This window comes from Equus quagga, chromosome 3, assembly GCF_021613505.1.
Source record: "Equus quagga isolate Etosha38 chromosome 3, UCLA_HA_Equagga_1.0, whole genome shotgun sequence".
Taxonomy (NCBI): domain Eukaryota; kingdom Metazoa; phylum Chordata; class Mammalia; order Perissodactyla; family Equidae; genus Equus; species Equus quagga.
In genome coordinates, this window is record NC_060269.1 from 105,278,817 (window position 1) to 105,302,793 (window position 23,977).

Here is a 23,977-nt window from a genome sequence, read left to right on the forward strand (position 1 = left end):
GACAATATAAAAGGCTAAAACGGACTCTGAAATGTGAGATTGGAACCCAAAGCAGAATTTTACCTATTTTAGAATTTATCTGAGATCCATTAAAATGAGTGTGGCAGGATCATTAAAATTAAGTTAAATTGGAAGCATTTCTCTATGCGTGAACTTCAAATACAATTACACTAAGGAGGAAAAACATTTATAATCAATTTTTCTGTTGTTCCATCAGAGCCTTTCACAAATCCAATATGAACCATTCTTTTTTTCTTTTTTTTTTCACTCAAATATTCCATTTCCAGGCAGCTTTAAAATCAGTATTCCCCATCTCATCTCCTGTCACTTCCTGATTTACAAAGCAAAAATCCAGGGCTCTAGCTGTATTTGAACTTGATGGGCTCTTTCATGACAAGATCCGTTGGCACATGCTGCCTCTTCTTCCTGGAATATCTGTCACCTTTTATTACATCAGTGACCCTTTCAGTCTTCAAAGTTCATATCAAATGGCATCTCCAAAGCATATTCCCTGCACATGTGATGTTTCACCCAATGTAGGCATCTACAAACATATGCCAAATGGATTATTTTAGACAAACTTCTTTTATAAGTTCTATAATCTTCAAAGAGGAGGAGAGAAATGTGCCTGCTTTTATAATATGCATGTCACATTCTGTTAAGAGTATTGCTTCAAAAGTATTTTAACAGAAGATAATTATCTGAGTGAGAAATTAGACTGTCCTACCTTATTACTCGAAACAGAGTTTTAAGTGATTTCGGACTGAAAAATCCTTTTACTTCCTAGTTATTTCTTTTTCATATGTAATTGTCTAACTTTCTATATCTCTGTTTACACTTCTGGATAATGTATGAATAAATTTGCAGATTCTTATTATATGACTTGAATTAATCACTTCTTAAGTAAAATATAGATGCCCTTCTGGAGAATGTTATTAAGCTAATTATCATGCATTTCATGATTGTCTAGGCCTTGTTTCCCTTCATAATAAAAAAGTTAGTTAATGGATGTATAAGATAGTAATTTTGTGATCATAAGGTCTCCTTTTACTTCAAATAGTTTAAATTAACATTTAAATTGTATGTAGTATACTTTTATTAAAGAATAAAGGTGCTTATTTAAGTATAGTGAGGTTAATGTGGAATGATAAAACTGACAATCATGTTTTAGGCATTTTCTCGTATAACAAGGATTTTTGTTCTTATAATTTTCATCTTGTATCACAGACCTATTATATACAAAGAACTATCATTTTATGGGAGATAAAATATGATCTATTCTCTTAGCCAACTTACATCTAGCAAGGAAGTTAACCCACAGATATGAAGTTGATTAAATCTGTAAAACAGTAATACATAGCAAATTCTAAGTGGTAGGCACTATGCCAAATGCCTTGGATAACCGTATGACTTGGTGGACACTAACAACAACTCATGAGGCAGGTGCCATTAATTTCCTAATTTTACAGATGAGAAAACTCAGGCACAGAGATAATAACTGATTTGCCCAAGAACACATGATAGTAAGTGATTGATATGGGATTCAAAGGCAAGCAACGTGGCTCCCGAATCTATCCAGCTAAGCTCTAGGCTACGATTCTATATCAGAGGAGGAGGATCCCTTCCGTTAAAAATGATGATTGTAAGAGAAGTTTCCAGAAAGCAAGAGAAATTAGAACAACACTTTGAAGAATGAAACGGTTTGGATTAATAGAGATTGTAAACGTGTGGCAGAGAGGGCAAAGGGAGGTAGCCACAAGGAAAGGTGTTACAAGAACACAGAAATAGAGTTAGGAAAATACAACATATATTCAAAGGACCATAAACAAGGCAGTTAGACTGGATAGGAGTTTTTATTTAGAGTTGTGAGAAAGATGAATATGTTTGCAGTGCTTTGCTAGATATTATTTGGCACATTATATCATTACTTCTATTAAAATATAATTCATCTTGAAACTCAGTTTTTACATAAATTGATTTTGATATTGACAATTGTGTATTTCTTTATCTGTTAAATGTCAATCTATCATTATTATGATGATACTTTTTTCTCACTGACACTACCCGTTACACTAAGATATCATCATGTCAGGAATTTACTTGTTGCTTAAAGATGATGTTTTTTTAATGAATGTATATAATTCAGACTCTAATAGAACTTCCAGAGAAACTTTTTCTAGATGAGAGTGCAAAGTCAAAAAGCAGCAGTTCATACCACTATTTTCTTTTCAGGTAAACCAGTGATGATAGTGACAGAGTATATGGAAAATGGCTCCTTAGATACATTTTTAAAGGTAAGATTTGAGACAAATTTAACTATTCAAAGTGTTATTTGTATATTGGTCATGACATTGAAGTTGAAATTGAGCCACTTTAAAGCTCAAGTTTTAAATAGATAGAAATATCTGGAGTCAGGATAATTATACTCCAAAAATTAACTTTGGTTTGAAAATTGTCCTTTTTAAAAAACTTATAAAATTGAAATTATATGCCTTTACAGTTTTATTTAAGTGTATATTAACTTGCCCAAAAAACTAAAAGAAAGAGGGAAGGAAGGAAAAAAGGAAGAAAAGAAAAAGAAAAGGAAGGAAAAAAGGGGGAAAAAGAGAAGCTTTTACAAGTACTTAACTTTCTCAAAGTATGTAACATCAAACAGAGCAAGGAAAAAATGTCTGAAAGGTCCATGCAGATCACTTATATTGATGTAGGGATCAAATAGGCTTATAATCCAGCTGAGGGCCAGCCACTAGCACTTGTACCAGAGGAGCCGTTGGTAACAGACAATAAGCAGTGTTGTGGGATCTTCCTGGTTTCAGGAAAATACCTTTTTTTTATATGTAAGTCTCCAAATTTTAAATGATGACATATCATTTTATTAGCAAATAGCTTGTGCTAGACAATGTAACATATTTTCAGTCTTGATTAAACCTGTAGGCTGGCCTTTTTTCACCTTCAATATAGCAACGATTGCTATTGATTAGGAAGAGTGAGGGGACAGTGACACTAATGATGATCATACGAGGGGCCTGTGCATTGGATATGACAGTGGTCCACTGACAAGGCAAAATTCCCTTCCAATCTCCAACCTCTACCAGATTCCTTTGCCAAATTTCTTATCCATATCTTCAAGTTCTCCTGCCTCTTACGCTCACATCATTCCTTTATTTCAAAATAAGCATCAGCTGAGCCTCGTTCTGTGTGTCTGCAGTAAGTTCAATGCCCGTGACAAAGACAGCACGTGTCAGAGAAATGCTAACATTGTCCTGCTCGTTGCTCAGTTCTCCCCATCCCATGTGCTACTTCAGAGTCTCCCTTTATCTCCTCTGGCCACTTCTTTACTCCAATACGCCTATCAGCTTGCTTTTTCTAAAGCACCTCAAAAATGTGCTGTGTTAACCCAGGCAGGCACTAGGTTGGAATGATGAACGCACTCGTCTGATGACTGAGAATAAAGAAATTACAATGCATAAAAAGACAACTAAATGAGATTTTTGACAAGGGCTTTCAAAAGCTTTATCTGCTTTGACAAAGCAGAGGACTGATCAACATTACCAAGTTAACTATACATTCCTAACTTTGTCCATTCTCCTTCAGATAGAAATTGCACATGAATTTGGTGATAGTATTAATTTGTGGATTGAAGGAAGATCCTTTTATGTTTTCCCCCACTCATTGGTGTTGCTGGACTAATATTTCTACATCATCTTTACAGAAAAACGACGGGCAGTTCACTGTGATTCAGCTTGTTGGCATGCTGAGAGGCATCGCTGCGGGAATGAAGTACCTTTCCGACATGGGCTACGTGCACAGAGACCTTGCTGCCAGAAACATCTTAATCAACAGTAACCTTGTGTGCAAAGTGTCTGACTTTGGACTTTCCAGAGTGCTGGAAGATGATCCTGAGGCAGCCTACACCACAAGGGTAAGATCTAACAGAATGCTTTTCTGGAACACTAGACGAGAGGCATTTAATTTTCAACGATTTTAAAGGAAATGGCAAAAGGGACATTCTGCCAACATAGGAAGACGAAGAAGTGGGGGATGAAAAATCCACGTAATTCTTCTTATTAGATTTCAGGAAATTTAAATATTAAACTCAGATAATCAAAATATTCACTTTACAAATCTCAATAATTCATTTTTTCCCTAGAGACACTGAAAATAAAAAGTTTGAGTTCAAAGTGAATACAACAATGTAAAAATTATGTAGTCTTAAATGTAAAAGAAAAAGTTAAAGAATCTCCTACATTAAAAGCAGTAAATATATTATGTATATACGTGAATATATAAACATGTATAGCATTATGGGGTAACAAACTCTTTGCAATATAGTGTATTCACTTGTAAAACAAATACAGAAACACCCAAACCTAAGGGTTCATATGGTAGGGAACAGAAGAACTAGTCCTTCAAAAAGTTTGGTTTACTGAAGGTATTTTAATGCCTAATTACTTTTCTTACATGCTATGTAAACTATTAAACCCACATCTATGGAAAATTGGTCACTAATTCATATTGTCATAATTAGCATAAATCAACACCCTTTTCCAGCAGTAATTGCTTCCTGAGTTGATATAGAATATAACTGACAATTCTTTCTGTGGAAAACTGTGGCTAATGGTACAATAGAATTTTCTGGACAGTCTATGTATTGTGCTTCTTGAGTTTGAGTCTCTGATGATAAACTATATTTGTTTAATTCTTCCTCTTTTCAACGTCAGGAAAACATGAAGTTAGCTATCTTCAATGTTTAAATTCCTCGTGAACATAGGACTTCATCATTGCAGCTTTTTCACTATACCGTTTGGTTAACTTGTGTTTCAACACAGAAGAACACTTTTTGTCATCTCTCGTTCTTTAGATGTACCACCATTTTCTTATTTAATTCAACTTTTAAAAATTACTTCTACTCATAGTCTGAAAGTAAGCTCTTTTCATAGATGATAAGGCTTTTTTTTCATTGTTGCTTTGTGATTCACAGATATTTAGGGATTATACTGTACTAAAGATCAAGAGTAACTCATTTAAGGAAACAAAGCCTTCTAATGGTCAGCTTAATAAATCAATAAATTAATTGATGGGCTATCCCTCTTCTTCTGGACCTAATTATCGTTGTCATTATTTGCATTAAATGAAACTTCAATTAAGAATTCTCCTGGATTAAGAGTTACGCTTAATAAACTTGGCCTAAACTAGAATGGGGTTATAGAAAAACCCACTCCCAGTATGAATGGCTGGTGTCTTACTTAAATACATAAAGTGGATTTGTCAAGGTCTGTGTCAACATGTCATAGTGGGGGAGGGGAAAAGGGAGAAGCAGGGAGGCACAGATCCTGAGTCCCTCTAGACTTACTTCTCTGAAATGGGGCATGGTGGCAGTTTGTGGGAAGTCTGTATACTGAGAGATGAGAAAATAAGGGAACTTCAGGTAATATTGATATCAAAGATGATGGTCAGGGGCCAGCCTGGTGGCGCAGCAGTTAAGTGCGCACGTTGTGATTCAGCAGCCCTGGGTTAGCCGGTTCAGATCCCGGGTGCAGACATTGCATCACTTGGCAAGCCATGCTGTGGTAAGGGTCCCACATATAAAATAGAGGAAGATGGGCATGGATGTTAGCTCAGGGCCAGTCTTCCTCAGCAAAATAAGGAGGATTGACAGCAGTTAGCTCAGGGATAATCTTCCTCAAAAAAAAAAACCAAAAAACGAAAAAGACGAAAGTCAGAAGACTAGGAAAAAAGTTCTAAGCTGAAGTTTAAAGTAACCAACAAACTACAATTTTAAAAGGAATAGTAATAATATATTACAGATTTTCACAACGACACGTAGCCGGGCCTAGTGATGTGATCTTGCTTATGAATATTTAATTAACAAAAATGTGTTTTGAGAAAATCTCTTTAAAGTGCTGTTACCATATATCTAAGGAGCAAATAACTCAAACTTAGTTTGAATAATTCACATTAATTTCATCTCGCAGGACAATTTCAAGCATTACATGAAACTGTTATTTCCTCATATGTCTTCAAACTATGGTTCATAAAGAGCAATTTAAGTCTCATTTTTTTTAGTATGTGAATCAAATTATTTACTCTCTGCAAAATGGGAAGGCATAAGGTAGTCTTTTTACAAGAAAATATTCAAAAGTTATACTCCCTCTCTTTCTCTCTCTCCTTTAATATATTTGTGATTATAGATGAAACGTTTGGTTTCCTGGGTTTGCCTGTTTTTAAAAATTAAGAGAAAAAAATTCACCCTGAAAGGAGTAGAATATAAGTGTTTATTTTGTGAACTAAGAGAAAACCTACTAAACCAATTTTTTTCTTCTTCTCCCCAAAGCCCCTCAGTACATAGCTGTATATTCTAGTTGCAGATACTTCTGGTTCTGCTATATGGGACCCTGCGTCAGCATGGCTTGACGAGCAGTGCTAGGTCCATGCCCAGGATCTGAACCGGCAAAACTCTGGGCTGCCAAAGCGGAGTGCCCGAACTTAACCACTTGGCCGTGGGCCGGATCCCAAACCAATTTTTTTACTAGGTTAAAAAACTTCAAACTTGATAAAATATTGTAAATTTTTCCCCATAATCTCATTTCAATAATTTCTAATTTGGTTGAATTAAATGAGATACCTACCTCTTAGGTTAAAAAAACGTCTAACTGAACAAACACAAAAATATACCAACAGAAAATAAGAGAAATTCGGTCTAACAGAAATTGCACAATGTTGGGAGAAAGTATAACTAAGTTTTTAATGCATCTGATTTTAATGCATGTGTTATTAACTGTTAAACTTCTCAGGGTTGCATTCAACAGCAAAGACTTTCCATTTATAATTCCTGTGTTAAAGATAAAAGAAAGAAAACACCCCGGGAATTTGAGTCCTTTACTCTGTATTAGAAAGTCATGAAAGTATACCTTATTGATTTGCTTGACTGCCTGCTTTCCCCACTTACAGCTGCCATCCTGATACTATAATTGAGATGTGGGTCCTGTATGTGTTCCAGTAGTCAAACAGAATTTAAACTAGAAAGCTTCCGGACAGCCAATTAGTAGTCAGCCCTACCAGTGCTTATGGGCTGAGATATGTGAGAAGACTGCATGCTGTCAAACAGATTCACTTAAAAATGCTACATCTCTTTCTAGATCTTTTCAGTGAGGCAGCAATATCCCTAGATACATTTGGAGTATGTGGGAATTTTTTTTATTCTTTTTCAATTTTAGGGAGGCAAAATTCCAATCAGATGGACTGCCCCAGAAGCTATCGCTTTCCGAAAGTTTACCTCTGCCAGTGATGTCTGGAGCTATGGAATCGTGATGTGGGAGGTTGTGTCTTACGGAGAGAGACCCTACTGGGAGATGACCAATCAAGATGTAAGTATGGAGCTACTCCCCCTCGAGCCTGGAATGTAATGCTTTGCTCTCTGAGTCAGGGGACTTACAAGATTTTTCATTTCTGAAAATGACAATTGCTTAAAAAAATAAAAATACTTTGCTTACCCTCTGATCTGTTTTGTTGTTGTTGAAATTTCTCTTATGCGGAAGCTCAAAATAAGTTAGTACAAAGGAAAGTAAGTTACCGTTATATAAAAGCTCAGTCCCTTGCCAGACTGTTCCAACTGTACCGTAGTGATGTTTCACTCATTTTATGTCAGTATCATTTTCAAAGATGAAGAAAGAGCCATCAAAGAATGAATACTGACAGCCAAGTTTTTATGATTTACATTTGATAAAGGCAGCTAATGCTCCAAACCGAAAGGATGGACCATATTAATTTAATAGAGGATGCTCTTAGAGGATAAAAAGGAATGATCTACGTTTCTTTAAATTGAAAAGTATAGGAAGAGTTGTATTGTCGGTTTAATTTGGGAAAAAAACAAATTCTTTCCCCACACGTAAAAGTAATTCATGCTTAGAATAATAGAATCCTAGAATTAAAGGAACCATGAAATAATCTTCTATTCAAGCTTAGAATGTTTATCACATGATGCCTGACACGCAGCTCTTTGGTTTTTGCTTTTGTAATTTTCCATTGTTACTATTCAATATGTCCCTTTCCCTTTGGATCACATTGAAATTTGATATCCTTTCTTCAAATAAGCAATTATAAAGGCTTTTATAAAATATTTTATAAAAAGAAATAAAAACATTTATTGAGTCCTTACCATGTGCCATGCACTGTTTTAAGTGTTTTACCAACATTACTTGCATTACTGCTTTATAAAACAGTATATTGAACAGTCTTAACTCAATGCCATGCTTATTTAAAACATTTATTTTTTTCCTCAAATTATTTCTTTCATCCTTGCTCTGTAAAATCTCCCTTTCCTAGGCCTTCAGGGGTTATTACATGGGTACTATAGCTCTCCAGCCTCATTTTGTTGAAACAACAGTCCTATGCCAGTGAGTAAGATTCACTTTCAGATACAAAAATCCAAGTCCAGTCTGAATCAAAGTCAATCCTATATCCATTTCAAAGTGTTTTCCACAGTTGCAGGGCCAGCCTGACCCTCGGCACATAGATTGGGAAGGAAGAATTGTCAGATTATTGCTCCTCCTTCTCTGCTAAAGTCTGTATTAGATTTTTCAGGATTGTTTTGGATGGAAAAATAGAAAAGAAGAGACAAGGTTGTGTGTATAATGTTGGTTTGTTGCTGCCTCCCGTGGGGCAGAAGCCCAAACATTAGTACTCTAGTGAGGTGTATGTATGAGCTTTTTCAGAGACCCTTGGTGAAGGCCTCCTCTCTGCAAGGTCCTTAGAGAGGAGGATGTACTCTAACTGACTTCTCACAGTTCCTCCCACTTGCTGCCTACTCCCTACAGTCTCTTGCTGTACCTTACACGTGTCTGTTTCACAAGTGGGAAACACATTCTCGTTGGATGTTCTACCAGGGTTCTCTCCTTCGGATGCTATTGCACGCTACCCCAACCAGCCTGCCTTCTTCAAATTTCCCCCAGGAAATATCTCACAGCATTCTTCTCGGATAGCAATAGTAAATTAGGCTGGTGGATTCCTGCCTCTCAACAAGGATACAGCAAGGCAGTGGTCTCCCCTTCTTGTAGTCATCTAAAATTGCTACAATTTATTTTCTTTGTGCCTGGCTCACCTCGCTTAGGCAAAGGGTGCTGACTTGTGTTTCTCTAAATTTGAGAGAACATATTATCTATTGTCTTCAGCTTTATGATTTTAGGAGTAGGGCTATGGTAAAAGTATCATTAATTCTTGTTATATATTAAACAACCTATTAGAGAGCTATTATTATTATTCCTATTTTGCAGTTAAGAAACTGAACCTTAAAGAGATTAAATAACTTTCTTAAGATCACAAAAATAATAACAGTTATAACAGAAATTGCTAGCTGGTTCTCCAAAATTTTTGTACCTAAGCACCACAGTGTCTCCAATTGAATCAATGTCAAATTCCTCCCTTTCATTTTCAACCAGTGATCCTAGATCAGTCTTCTAATTGAATATAAAATATTCAATTCAATATATAATGATTACTCTGGATTGATCTAGTCTAGACGAAGACCAGACCTCTTTGCTACTGTCTATTCTCCAGATAAATGCCAAATGCTAACTTGAGCTACAGAGCACTGCATGGTTTGGCTTCTAACTTGTTTTGAGGCTCATTTCAATGCCATTCTTTGCTTTAATTTTTGTGAAAGCATTTTATTCTGCCTTGTCAACAAGCCTGGTCCTCATCCTCAAAGAAAGCATTTGTCCCTTATTTACCTAGTTAACTCCTTCTCACACTTGAGATATGTTGAATTCCGATTCTATCACTCAAAATCATTAGTCCTTTCGAACCGTGTGCATGATATGTGAAGGATTATCATCCACATTATTGGCGATTATGCCTGATATAGTCATATCTGTCACAAATAAAATTATAGACCAAAGTAGAACATGATGCTAAGTGAATGATTGTAAATGTTTCTGCTGATCTTGACTGGACTTGCTGGAGTCCCTGGGGGTTGACTGAGCTGTGCTAGGACACCTTGGCTGTCCTCCACATGGCCCTCATTTTCTTTCCAGAGACCAGTGGGCTAGCCTCGCTGTGACCTCACTTGCCAAGTGGCTGAAGGGCAAGAATGAGCCCAGTTGCATTTCACCCTGCAATATCCCATTGGCCAATCTCATAATCAGAGGATTGGTTAAATCGCCCTGCTCATTGTGAGTGGACAATATAAAGTCACATGGAGAAGGACACAGAAACAAGGAGGTGTGAAGGATTTGGGACAAATTTTTTCCTAATTTTAGCCAATTGAGAGTCTTGATGCTCTTCCAGATAACTCTATTTCAAACTATTTAGAAAAATTTACAAAAAGTGCTCTGTTTACAAGGAGTGCTGATATCATCTTTTCAGGAAGTTATAAAAATAAAAACGAATATTTTCGCTTCGGCTGGGTTTTCCAAGGATCTAAACGAAGTTTACCAGAAGATGATTATGTAATTACAGATCCTTCTAAAATATCTGCCTTTAATAGGGTGTCCAGTACATGCTTTGTATTTCCTCAGCAAGTTCATGATCATTAGTGGCATTTAGTGTCTAGATACAGCACTAAGTTTGATATGCCTCAATTTCTATCCAAATTTGTATCCAAGAAATGTGACAGATCGACTGTATTTGAAGATCATGATCACTGAATATGTCTTTGGAGAAAAATTCTCAGAGAGTAAAGGAGAAGTACTGATTTGGCAGTTTTGAGTGATATAGCCCATAATCTCTGCATTCCAAATACTATCTGATTCTAAAATGGAAATGTTACTTTACAAAGACATGCAGAATAATCTAAATCTCTCAGAGGAGACCTTCCGTTGTGTCTCGGGGATTGAATGCTGCAGTAGCTTTCTTTTGATTTAGGACTGCCTCTGTCATCACAGAGAAAAACCATAACAACACATAACAAAAATCAACTGGAATGACTAGGATGATTTTAGGTAAATACCAGACCCTAAACTCTAATTGAAGTTTAGGAAACTAAAATAATATCCTATAGTAAGTAGAAGCTTCTTTATTGATAGCAAACATTTTAAATGTCAACATTTTTCAGAACTTAAAATGGAAAGCAAAATAAGAAGAGATTTCATTGCATTTTTATATTTAGTGACAGTGTCTTTCTCTTGTATTTATTGGGAAATGTGTAAATGCATATATTATACTAAGCACATAGATTATAAAAAGTTTTAAAACTCATTTAAGTAATCTGTTTTTCAATCTTCTTGTGTTAGAATTATTTTTGTCCTTTTCTTTTTTTTTTTAGGCAGTCCATTTTCCATTACTATTTCTGTTGGCCTGGATCTTACCTATAAGGTGCATGAATATTTAACTCCAAAAGGATGTCAACCCACTTTGTAGTTGACGTGTCTCTCTCCCTCTTTCTATTCTTTGTTTCAATTTCTGATGGAACAAAATTTTATATACATATACATATATATATATATATATATCTCATATGCTGGAATATTTTGTGTTAAAACGAAAAGAATATTTTATGGTAACATACAGCATGTTGTAATTACCTAAAGTATGAGGAGTTTAATTCTCATGCAAATACTGCAAATCACCAAGATTTGACAGTAAGCAAATTGTTCGGCTTCTTAGCCTTAGTGTAGTAATGTCTAAAATGAGTGTAGTGGACGAATGAATATTGGTCTTCTGAGATAATATTGGTGTTCCAAGGATGATGCTGCCCCTGGATGCAAGTAATTATGTTAGAGATTGATTACCTCATGGTAATTCTTGCTCCTTTGGAACAAGTGATACATATAGAAATATCAATTCTTAATTCCAAAATCCTGTACCTTGCTATTTAACAACAATAACAACAAAATCCCCAAAAAACAAAAATCTTGAACTGAAAATCAGTCATCTTGGATGCTGTAACTCTTGGTCATTTACAATGATTATAAAGAGAATGGACTTGAATAGAGGATTTCTAAGATATCTTTAATCTCTGGAACTCTATTGATCTAATAGTGATGCCCTAAGGTAAAGATGTACTCAATATACCTTTATTAACTCTGGAAACAGGAAAGAAATCCTAGAAAAAATGAATGTATCTGGAACTATTTTTATGGTATCTGAGATTGTTTCCAGAGATACATTATTAAATTCTAGTCACTTATGGGGAGCTTCATATCTCATAGTAATAAAATGATTCATATGTGAGAATTCAAATAAATACCTTGCAGTATAGGCACTCACACCCTACATAGAGCTTAATTCACCAAAACACACAGCTGATGCTCAAATTCTGCGTACAAACTTTCTGCCACTCAGTTATCCAGCTTATACTTTCACATCTCCTGTGATGAATCATTCACTGTCTTCCAAAATAGCTCATTTTAATTCTCGATATTAATTTTTCTTCTGGTGAAAGAAATCTGATTCCATGTGGTAAGAGCCATATCTCTTTCAAATTATTTTCTTGGGATGTAATTATTTCTAATTCCAATAGTGTTACTTAGCACCAGGATAGAAAGATCATAGGTTTTCTTGCCAAAGAGACTTAAATGTGAATCTTACCACTGCTACTTCTTAGCTGTGTAAACAGGGATTGCTTAAACTTCTGGAATCTCAAGTGTTTCATCTGTAAAATGTGTATAATAATTTCTGTCTTGCAGATATATGGAAAAATTAATGTAGATAATATACATATAATTTGCATCATCGTGCCTGTAATATAATGCCTGGGCTAGTCTAGATCCTTCTAGAAGCCTGTGCCAAGAGGGAATTTGATATACATTAGTATTATTAAGAGGAAACGCTTATAAGGAAAAAAGAGAGATGTAAGATTATAATATAGGTCTGATCTCAGGTATAGTAGAGATGGAAGGAAGGATGATTAAGTGCAAGCATCTGAAACTAAAGTGCAGTTCTAAGAGAGGTTGGCAAGATTGCCAGGGAGAGTTCTCAAGACAACGTTGCCTATTGTAGGACTTTCATAGAAATGAACCTATCTTATTTCACTGTTATGCTTAATAATTGACTGGGAGGAACCTATGCAAAGGATAGCCTTAGAGTAAATGTGATGATGAGTTTTAGAGGGTTTAGGGTTAGCGGTTGTTGGTCAGTTACCATCCCTGCAGGTAAAGATCTGAGAGAGAAATTTCCATGGTCCCCGCGTTCTACCCCTTTTGCAGTTCAGACCTACTTCTCCACACAAGTTCAGGGAACATCTGCTCCATGGTTCTGTGGGCTTTTATTCCTGATGGAGAACTCAGAAGAGGCAGGTTATGGACTGAAGTGCAGCCCCTGTGGCTTCTGTTGATCTCGGAACCTCACCTGGTCTTTAGCCTCTCCCTCCTCCACTGTCCATTCTGAATTTGCCTCATCATAGACTTGGCAGATCCTGGCTTAACTGTGGTCTGAGTCAATGCTTCATTCACAGGGGTAAGCATGTTTAGGCCACAGTTGTTATAAAGGAGTAACAAGAGAGCCCCAAGTGTACATCTTGGTTCCACATGTATTTCTCCTCACCCCAACTGTGTGAAAGCACCTCAAATGCCTCCCGCTGCTCAGTATTTATTACTTTTGCCATCATGGTGACTCCCCTTCTCTTCTGCTTGAACCTGGGCACAAGTGGTCCAAAGTGCCCTCATGAAAGCCATAACTGTTAGTTTGGTGGAACCCTTGCTGTGCCCCCTGGCAAGAGTCACTGGGAATAAAACACAATATAGAAATTTTTTATTTAATACAGATACTACATCTTGAATAATGGCACCAACTCCTTTCAAAGTGTTGCCTCCAAGCTGGTGCTTCAGCTGTGCCTTTAAAAGGCCTTCTGACATCTGCGAGGCTTGTTGCTTCTGGATGATGCGCTAGGTGTGGTAGTTGCTAGAACCAGCTGCTACCAGCTGGTGAATTTTCAGAACATTTCTACCTGAATGAAATTATATTGGTAGCTTGCAATTGACGTGGAGGGAGTTATTATATCACATAAATGAGAAAATGTTATAAATCTGTTTCCCTCACAAAAAGAGCTAGTTGTTAAATATTTACCAGCACATCACTGAGTACGTGATGCTCTCACGCATCCTTCACTATAAAGTGAGTGACCTGGTTGCGTGGTATGCTAGGTGGGGTTGCATCTTTGTGGATCAAGCATTCCGACCATGTAATGCTGGCTGAGGCTCTGAGGGCAGCAAAAGCATACTGTACCCAGAATAGGTATATATACCTGAAAAGATGAAAAGATGTCAATGCTAAGAAAATGCAGAGCTTATGATAGTATTTCAGATATAGGACATCTGAAATGATGCCAGATTGTAAAAAGTTTGGTTGTCTTTTTATCTTTTCCCCTTTTCTTTCCTTTGTTCATCTCACCCACCTAGATGAACAAATGGAACAGTAATAGCAAAGTCAATTGAGATCATGATTCATCTGGTTATACATTATGCGCTGTGTGGTGAATGAACAGCCTAAATTGCACTGCAGTAGATTTCTAGCATTTCACAAACCACCAGAATACGAATGCCTTTCATTTCTCACCCAAACTATGAAAGAAATAACAGGCAAAAATGAAAAAAAAAAAGTTTCAAAATGGCTAAATATAAAACCTAAAGTGCAGTTCTGAATCTATTTTAAAGATAAATTCCAAAGATGCATTTAGAATTAAATTCAATGACCTAATTACCTGGGTCAAGTTCTAAGTTAATTTAGAGACAGGGTATATATAATATTTCTATATATAAATTTATCTGAAAATAAAGCTGATTAAGTAATATAATCTAAAAATAACTCCTCAGCTCAAATAATTTATTAAATTCCTTTAAAACTAAGGAATTGGTTTAGTTTATTCATTTGAGAGTCACATATAAAGACTAGCTGCACAATGGAGGAAAGACAATATTTAAAATAGGCATAAAAGAAATAATAGAACCAATTAGAAGCAGCTTTGGAAAAACACATTATGAAATACATCAGGTTTTAAATCAATAAGAATCACTGTTTTCACTGCCTAGGTAAATATTTCATGATATAAACTATATTAAGACATTTCATTTGTAGTTCATTTATGTTGTTAAAAAAATAACCACTGTCTTTGTCAGTGGTGAGGAATCTTAGAATAAGCAAATTAATAAATAAATGAACTTCCATTAATATATGAGTGCAAATGGTACTTTTTATTGTTTCACTGTTCATTTATTTGATTACCAGTGAAAATAAATATTTTCTGCAAATTTATTTAGCATTTTTATATTTCTCTTTTATAAATTTTTGGTTAATATCTAATTCTCATTTATCTCTTGTCATATTATTTTATTTCTCAATATGCGTAAGCTTTTAATACATTAGATATGTTAACCATATGTTATAGCTTATGTAATATTTTCTACTGTGGTCTGCCTTTTAATTTTTTGTATTGTTTTCTGAGTTGTTAACTTGTTAACTAAGGTAGGTGACTCACAGGCATTTTGCTCACAGTTATTCAGTTATTTATCTATTTATTTTGAGAGTCCTTGAGTACTTTTTATTTTGCTGCCTGAACTTAACTATTGATCCTTCTCAGGAAACTTTATTTTATGCCCTTCCCAGGGAGATATAAACTGCACCCGATTTCAAGCTGTGACCAGGTGCTTATTACCCCCACATTTATAAGTCCAAATAGTTCCTGTGCTCTAGCCACATTCCTGCAAATTGCCCTGAGAGTGTTCCCCACTCACCTCAAATAAAACAAGCCCCAAACTATAACTGTCAACGTTCTCTACCCCCAGTTTGTGCTTGCCTAAAGTTAACAGCAGCAACGTCTAGTGTGGTGGGCTGGAACCTGTTTTATCTCAAATACTTTCCCTCCTCCCCACTCTATGCTTGTCATAAAAGTCCTTAAATCTGCCATTTCATCTTCTTTCCATCTGTCACTGCTCTTGTTCAGATGCCATTGCCTTTATCATAGAGAGACTGGTTTCTTTCTAATCATTCAAAATCATCCTTGTAAATTTCCTATTGTAATCATTATATTTTTTACATTTGTCAGATCAAATCTAAAGTCTTTTTGAGAAAATGTAGTTCTGTTTAATTTTTAAGGAAATATTCATGATAGGGTTTTGAGAAATATATTCTTTATTATTGGTTTTGGGTATCACTTAAATATTTGGTTTTTAATAATTGAATAAAATAAGCATTATTATATTTAGTAGCATAAATAGATTTCTTCTGGAGTTGATGGCATCAGCCACATTACAAATGTTTTTGATAGAACAATCTCACAATTAGGCTGCTACTCATATGTGTGGTTACGTTTAACATTAATGATATTTCTAATGCTGGTGATATGAGACAGTTATTCCAAGTTCCTGACAGAAATCAGTAGATGATAATAAATAGCCAGACCTTGACATTATTAAATGATACATGAGACAGTTATGCTAATTTAGCCTTTGACTTATCCCTCATTTACTATCCAAAAGTTTCTTTTGAAGTAAAATTGCAGTTCTGTGACTTTAAAAAATGTGGTTCTGCACGTTTCATTAAAAAAAAGTACCTTTTTAGAGAAATCACTAGAAAATTTAATCTCTATTTGATTCCAGAATGCAAGGATAAATAAAACATGAACTGTTTGTTTTTATGTCAATTAACTTTACAAATCACCCTTCGTCAAGATTTTAGGTAAAAATGATTACCATTTATTTTCTTTATAATCTGTGAAGAAAGCTTATCTTTTTATATTGTGATAGTATATTTATTTCTTTATGTCGTTTTATTTTGCTGTAAATGGGAGTAATCGGGGATTTTAAAGATAGTGATGCTAGTCATTATTGCGAAAGTAAGAATAAGAAAGGATGAAAGTTGGATAGTGGGAAATTTCTCAAGCTATGCTATACTAAATTTGTGGTGTTGGGAATGGTTCTGTTTTGCTTTGCACAGGTGATTAAAGCAGTTGAGGAAGGCTACCGTCTGCCAAGCCCCATGGACTGTCCTGCTGCTCTCTACCAATTAATGCTGGATTGCTGGCAGAAAGAACGAAATAGCAGGCCCAAGTTTGATGAAATCGTCAACATGTTGGACAAGCTGATACGTAACCCAAGTAGCTTGAAGACGCTGGTTAATGCATCGAGCAGGTACAAGGCCAGACCTGAGAGATTTTCCTGAATGTAGCTAGTTCAGATTGATGCCACAAATATTAAATCAGTTAAATTATTTTTGTACAAGTTAATGTATGAATCTATATGACACTGATTTATTTTAATTAGTTTTTGCATAATGTTACTCCCTTACAATGAATGAGATATAAAGATTAAATTATATTTAAAAGTATCTTGACCTGACCTAATAGTGTCACATGCCAGTTTCAGAAAAATGTCAACTGTAGTCAAGTTCAAGTGGCATAAAAAAAACCCATTCAAATGCTTGTGTTTTGATGTGTTTTGGATCCCACATAGGTGTAGATGGGGGAAAACATGATTATAATAGGGAAAAGCCAATTAAGCACTGATGCATTTTAAACTAGAGATATATAACAATAGTTGCTTTTCATTTCTTTCCAATAGATTTCAGTGTCTGTCATATTTTAAGAACATTGCCAACCCCTATAGGAACCCTTTGCTCCTGTCCAATTGTACACAGATAGTTGGCTAACTAATCATTTACTGCGCAGTTCGAACAAAACTTAAAACTGATAAATGAGTAATTTTGTGGAAAAAAATTTGTAGGAGAAAATGAGCATTTTTAATTTTTATTTTATTTTAGTGTCTGAGGAAGATTCACCCTGAGCTAATATCTGTGCCAACCTTCCTCTATTTTGTATGTTGGATGCCACTACAGCATGGCCACCACTGAGTGGTGTAGGTCTGTGCCTAGGAACTGGGCCTGGGCCACTGGAGCAGAGTGTGCTGAACTTAACCGCTAGACCACAGGGCCAGCACCGAGCATGATTTTTTTTCCTTTTCTGAATGCACATGAATTCATTTAGATAATGTTGTATGTTTGTAAAGCATGCTTTTCTCTTTAAACTGAAAGATTACAGAATTATACTCTCAAAAAATAAATCAGTTTGATTCTGTACTAGAAAATTTACCAGATTGTTATTTTCTCTATACTAAAGGCAGTTGTCTATTTTTACAAGCAAAAGCGTCATGGCAGTAATTGAATTGACTGACTATTAGCATGAGCTAAATGAGAAACAATTCATTGGCAAAGTTACACAAGTTCTGTGATTCTGACATAGCACTTGTTTACTAGGCGAAAAGTCATGTTTAAATACAAATGAAGAATGAACTGTGTTCAGGCCTCATTAACTTTCTTTGGTAGAAACTGGAGAATGCATCTTCTTAGTGATTATTCCTTATGTTGTTCCCAAAATATCCGCTTTTAAATTGTTTATTATCGTGTAAAATATTATTTCTCTCATCTACTTGTTTGAATTATGTTCAGTTGTCACAAATGGACATAAGGAAAGGAAATCATAAACAGATGTTTTTATGTTCTAAATTGTGTTAATTTATATCATCATCATCATTACCACTTGAAAGCAGTTTAAATATCTCAAAAGAATTTTCGTATTTCCTTGTGTGCAATATATAGAATAAAGTTGCTAGATTTCATTGAAACAGATTTGGCTTAAGACTACACCATTCTCTATCTGTCTTTATTCAGTCATCTACAAATCCTGATTCTAGAAGGTGTTAGTTCCTAATTCATTATCTCTTTCTCTCTATTCTACCCATGTCACAAAACTTGGTGACTTCAGCAATCATGTCGATGATGTTTGAATCTCTCTCAATACCTGGAAATTTTCTCCTTCAGTGATTTTGATCTCTAATCTACTTTGGACTCTTCTTCTCATAGTCATGTTCTAGACTTTGCTATTACCAAAAATTGCAACTCCTCCGTAATCTCAACTTCAACATCCTACTTTCCAGCTGTTTCCTCGTATATTTCAATCTTTGACCTCATTGCTTAATGGCTACAACTCACTACAAGATATCCATTTATTCATCTAACAACTGCTTATGTGTCTACTCTGTGTCATGCTGTGGGCTAGGTGCTGAGTATGCAGTGTTGAGCAACACAATGACGGGGGAGAGATATTGAACAAAAGGAAACATTAAAATCAACTTTGGTTTTGGAGTGGAGAATAAGAGTAGAGATTAGGAGGATAACTAGGGTGCTAGAATAGTCTTGCAGGTAAGAAATGATGATTTCTTTAACCTGGGTAGTGACAAATCGTATAAGGAGTAGTGGTCAGATGTGCAATATATTAGAAGTAGAATGGATGGTATATGCAACAATATATTGTGAAGGGATTGAGGACAAGGATGGAGCGCACTGTTGTATCACATACTATAATAGGGAGCATGAAGTAGGCATATAAATATATGAGAGACTTAGGCTGGAGGCGAAAATTGGAGAAAAATAGGTGCTATCTGAAACATGAAAATGGGTAAAATTCCTAGAGCAAAGTCTAGAAGCAATTGATTACACAAACTATCCTGTGTCTCTATATTTGGTAACATTATCAGTATTATTTTTACAAACAAAACAATAGCAGGAAGTAAATGCATCTGAATCACTACGTTGAATTTTTAGCTAATGTTCTATATTAAGAAGATTTATTTATTAAGCCTTTATAAGTCCTCATTAACTATGGGTAAAAAAAAAATCTGAATAGACTGATTTTGTGTTCTGTCTTTCAAAATATTATTCTCTTTCATTTTAGCTTTTGTATATTTTTCCCTTATAAATATACTTATAGAGCCGAAGACCCATTGATGATGAGCTAACATTACAATGTAATTCGTTATAAAAGAGTTAAGATGTTGCTTTTAATGTTTATGTTTTCTGTGTTTTAGAGTATCTAATTTAATGGCAGAACACGGCTCACTGGGATCTGGGGCCTACAGATCAGTAGGTGAATGGCTAGAAGCAATCAAAATGGGCCGGTATACAGAGATTTTCATGGAAAATGGATACAGTTCAATGGACGCTGTGGCTCAGGTGACCTTGGAGTGAGTAATTTTTCTGATAATTTTTACATAATTGCTGGGGCGAGAAAACTTGTTCAGAAACCAATCTGGATGAGGTCAAGGGAAATCAGTTAACCTTTGTCCATGTGTGGCAGCTTTCAAAGAAACCTCTTCTTTTTTAGCCTGTATTGTTAACAACTGCATGGTTAATGCTACTTGTGGCCAGTATCTTTGCTTCCAAAAAATATTTAAATAATTGGAATAACAGCTCCTTGGCAAAATACTGGTATTTTGTGTTGTGGAAAAGATGTTTTCTTGACAAAGTTTTTATACTGGTACCTATGTTATATGAATGTAAATACAAAACGAAACAACTGTAAGCACAATTGGTGTGGCTAGTCCTATGCAAAAACGAACACAGTCTTAAATTTTGGCTTTGATGAATACCCGGGTAACAACAGCTTAAACAAAGCTCCCCAGGCAGGAATCTCATTTAATCTCTAAGTGGTGCACCTTATATTCTTGCAATCCAATGATATGGTAGATCCTGCCTCTGATTTGTTATTTGGTACAATCTCAGTGGAACCAATTGTGCCCTTTTCTGTTTGCACGTTTAAGCTAAAATTTATCAAATCTTATTAAATAAAAAACACTAGAGTTAAATATTAAATTCTTTAAGGTTGTAAGTTGTTTGTATTTTATTATATACTCTGTATGTGTAATTATTTTAGCCTAATATTTATTTGTGAAAATTAACTGTCGTTATGGTGGTTCCATCTAGATGACATTAACATGGATAATGTTTTAACCTGTGAATATAATGTTAACTTACTTTGAATTACCTACAAATTCAAAGGTTAAAATATTGTTGTAAGTATTAGAACATGGTAGAACATTCTAAAGCACTAAACCACAGTCCTTATTCCATTACTTCACGTGATATGAGCATTGAGCAGTTCTGTCTCACCATTTCTATTATTCTGGCATTTTCTGATTCATTGAATTCACTGCCTATCCACACAAAAGGTTACAGGGTACCATCATTTATCACCAGTTAATGTCACATTCTCAGTACTTCTCTTTCTTTATATCTATAACTAAAGTACCTAAAATCACCACTCAGCTTGCTCTCTTGATTTACTGAATCTCATTCTCACCATCACCACCAAATCATATCTAGTTAATGACACATATGCTTTGCCCATTATTTCTTTGGACACTCAAAGAACTCATTTGTGCTATATTTAAAATAGTAAACAGAAAATTTTACTGATAATTTAAAACTATTTTTACATGATTGCTATTTAATTTTTCAGTAAAAAATGGTCATTTTAATTTATTAAAGTCATTTGTCATTTTATATTAAAATGATACTGTAGGTATTTCTTCTACCCAATGTCAGATTATTTGTAAATATATAATAAAATTATTTGCATTAAACGATGTCTCTTTTTTTATTAAAATAGAACATACACATATATGTATTTATATCCACTACTTTTTTCCTTTTCCTTTCACAGAATAGTTATAATCACAAATATGTTTTTTTCGTTGACTGCCTCTATTTTACTTTTTCTCTTTGGGGCCCCAGAATACTATAAGTATGTTGAATATTTTAGCATTATGGTTTCACTGTTTTTTATTTCCTTTAATCCTTTTCTCTTTACTTTCCTATTGGCCCCTCTATCCTCAAACTCTCTTCACATTGTATGTTTTTCTTTCAAGTCATAATAGCTTCTTTTATCTTGTTATGATGGTTCTCCACTTCATTTCTAGTCTCCAGTAATTTTTGTCTGGTGAGTTTCTCTCTACTTGGTGCAATTTCTTCTCTCTACCTCTGTTACTCTGGTAGCTTGTTTCCTTTTCCTAGATTGGCTCCTTTCAGATATTTTGTCTTTTAATTTATTAACTCTGGTAAGAAGAGTAAAGTGAAATTAGAAGACTTAAAACATCTTCCTGTTCAGACAACGTTGGTTTCCATGTGTCAGTTGCTTCAGGTTCCTGAGCCTATAATAATAACACGTCCCCTCCTGGCTACCTGGCCAGCAAACCTTACCGCCAGCAAAGCTGATTTCTGGGAGAGTCCAGTACCTTTAAAAATATGTCCTCTTGTTTATTGTGTTTTTGACCACATTTTCCCTGTTTGGTAAGAACATATTTATCAAAATATTATGTTAAATAACACAAAAAACTGAGTAATCAGTTACTTGTTTGCTTAAGAATATAAGAAAAAGATGATTCGTGCATTTTACTTGCCCTTCACTGAAAAAAGTCAGTCATTATTAAGGACTTATGGCAAAGGAACTGGGATATCAATAAAGGCAAAAACAAGCTCTTAAACACTTAGATAATGAGTTTTTACACATAGTCTTATATCTAAATATTAATTTTATGGAGCCTTTAAAATATATAATAAAATATTATCACCAGTGTTATTGTTAGGGCATAATAAAAACTGAGAACTGGAAGAATACATTTATACTTGTAATAAATACTTAAAAAATTAAAATCAACTAATATAAAGCAAAAGATAAAACTGCCATATACTTAAACTAGAAAAATGTGTTATCACTTATGCCACCAAGTTTGTTCTCATGATGGGTTTAGAAAAAGAAAGAATAAAAAATTACAATCTTTCAAAACCACGTATTTCGGTAAAAATTTCCTTCATAAAAGTTTAATTTCATTTGTTTATGATTTTTTTTTTTTTTTTTGCCAGTACATGCGTGAATGGCTTACTGTGGAAAGGAAATGAAAAACTTAGAGATCTTAGAGTCAAAATGTGTGCAATGAATGTGGCTTTCAACCTTAGACGTTTCTGTCTGCTGTTCTCTGTGCCTAAACCTTGCTATTCCGTGCCCAGTACTCATGTTAGGACAATTGTCGCGGCAGTAATGGTGCAATCTCTACCATGGTGTGTAAGTGTAGTGAGTTGTTGTCCACAGGGGGAACTGTAAGCTTGAGGAGAGTTGCAAATTGAATCAAAAGATTTGAATTAAGGACCGTATTACATCTACTTTTTAAACTTCTTGTCAGACCAGTGCTGTCAACTTTTGATTATTCAGAAAATGAGCTGAAGAGGTTCCAGTTAGTATCTTTTATTAAAGTGGGGGTTTTAAGCTACTAAAATGAAAGTTTCCCAAATCTAGAGCCAAAATTTGCACAAACTAATTCAAATAGATTTCTTAAGTTATTAATAAAGTCATAATGCATAATTTATTATACAGTTAAAGTACACACAGGAGTACTTACTATCCCCTGTGTTCTATGTAATTAAGCTAAAACTTCTAGTCTAACCCTCACAATGTCTCATCTGTTGAAAATCATGACCAGTCCATGGTTAATCCCATCTTGTCAAACATAAATATATTTATCTTGTACAGTAGATATATAAATGATTATCAGGCTTCTTCTAAATGAACCAAAAAATTCTAGCATACAGCTGCATGATCAAACTATGACAAGAAGAATAAACACTGAACTTTAATGAATATTCGTTTGTGTCTCTTCTCCCTTCTCCTGTCCAGCCACTGTTGGTGGGGTTAAGTACCAGTGAGATGGGTAAAAGGTGTGTAAAGCAGAAGGGAGAAGAATGAGTAAGGGAATGACTCATCCACAAATGAATGAATTAGATCCTGAATAATCAAGAGTTGCTCCGATATCAACTAGACACCTCTTGTTATTCTCTATTTTCCATTCTGCCATTTTAGTATCATAATATTAGTGTTTTCCATTGTTTAATATTATGGAATAACATTTGAAAAAATGCTGGAATGTAATCACAACAATGGCAGTTCATTATATTTGCAGCTTTTCTAAAACTAATCATGCTTTGTTGACAAAATCCAAACTATTTTTTATGTAAGAATACTGTTCTCATCATGTTTAAATTCATAAGCCTATGCTGAAATATAATTTGTCATCATTAGAGTTGGCTTTGGGTATTACTTCAGATTACACGTGGTCATGATAAAATTAGTATAATATTTATAAAGGAGACGCACTTAAAACTTTGCCTAGCTATAAAATTTCCTACATAGAAAAATGAAATAAGTAAAAGAGCATATCTTGCA

At 34.8% G+C, this 23,977-nt stretch overlaps 1 protein-coding gene across 6 annotated transcripts in view; it reads left to right on the forward strand.

The window, feature by feature from the left end:
- Positions 1-23,977, forward strand: part of EPHA5 (EPH receptor A5) — a 329,244-nt gene that overhangs the window by 296,915 nt on the left and 8,352 nt on the right. For 5 of the 6 annotated variants that reach the window (XM_046657571.1, XM_046657573.1, XM_046657572.1 and 2 more), the window contains 5 exons: positions 2,233-2,294; positions 3,713-3,922; positions 7,218-7,367; positions 16,867-17,060; positions 19,791-19,946. In XM_046657571.1, the coding sequence (XP_046513527.1) occupies positions 2,233-2,294; positions 3,713-3,922; positions 7,218-7,367; positions 16,867-17,060; positions 19,791-19,946 (772 nt within the window). Of the gene's footprint in view, positions 1-2,232; positions 2,295-3,712; positions 3,923-7,217; positions 7,368-16,866; positions 17,061-19,790; positions 21,240-23,977 lie in introns of those variants that run through there. The other variant, XM_046657576.1, reaches the window with a different exon arrangement.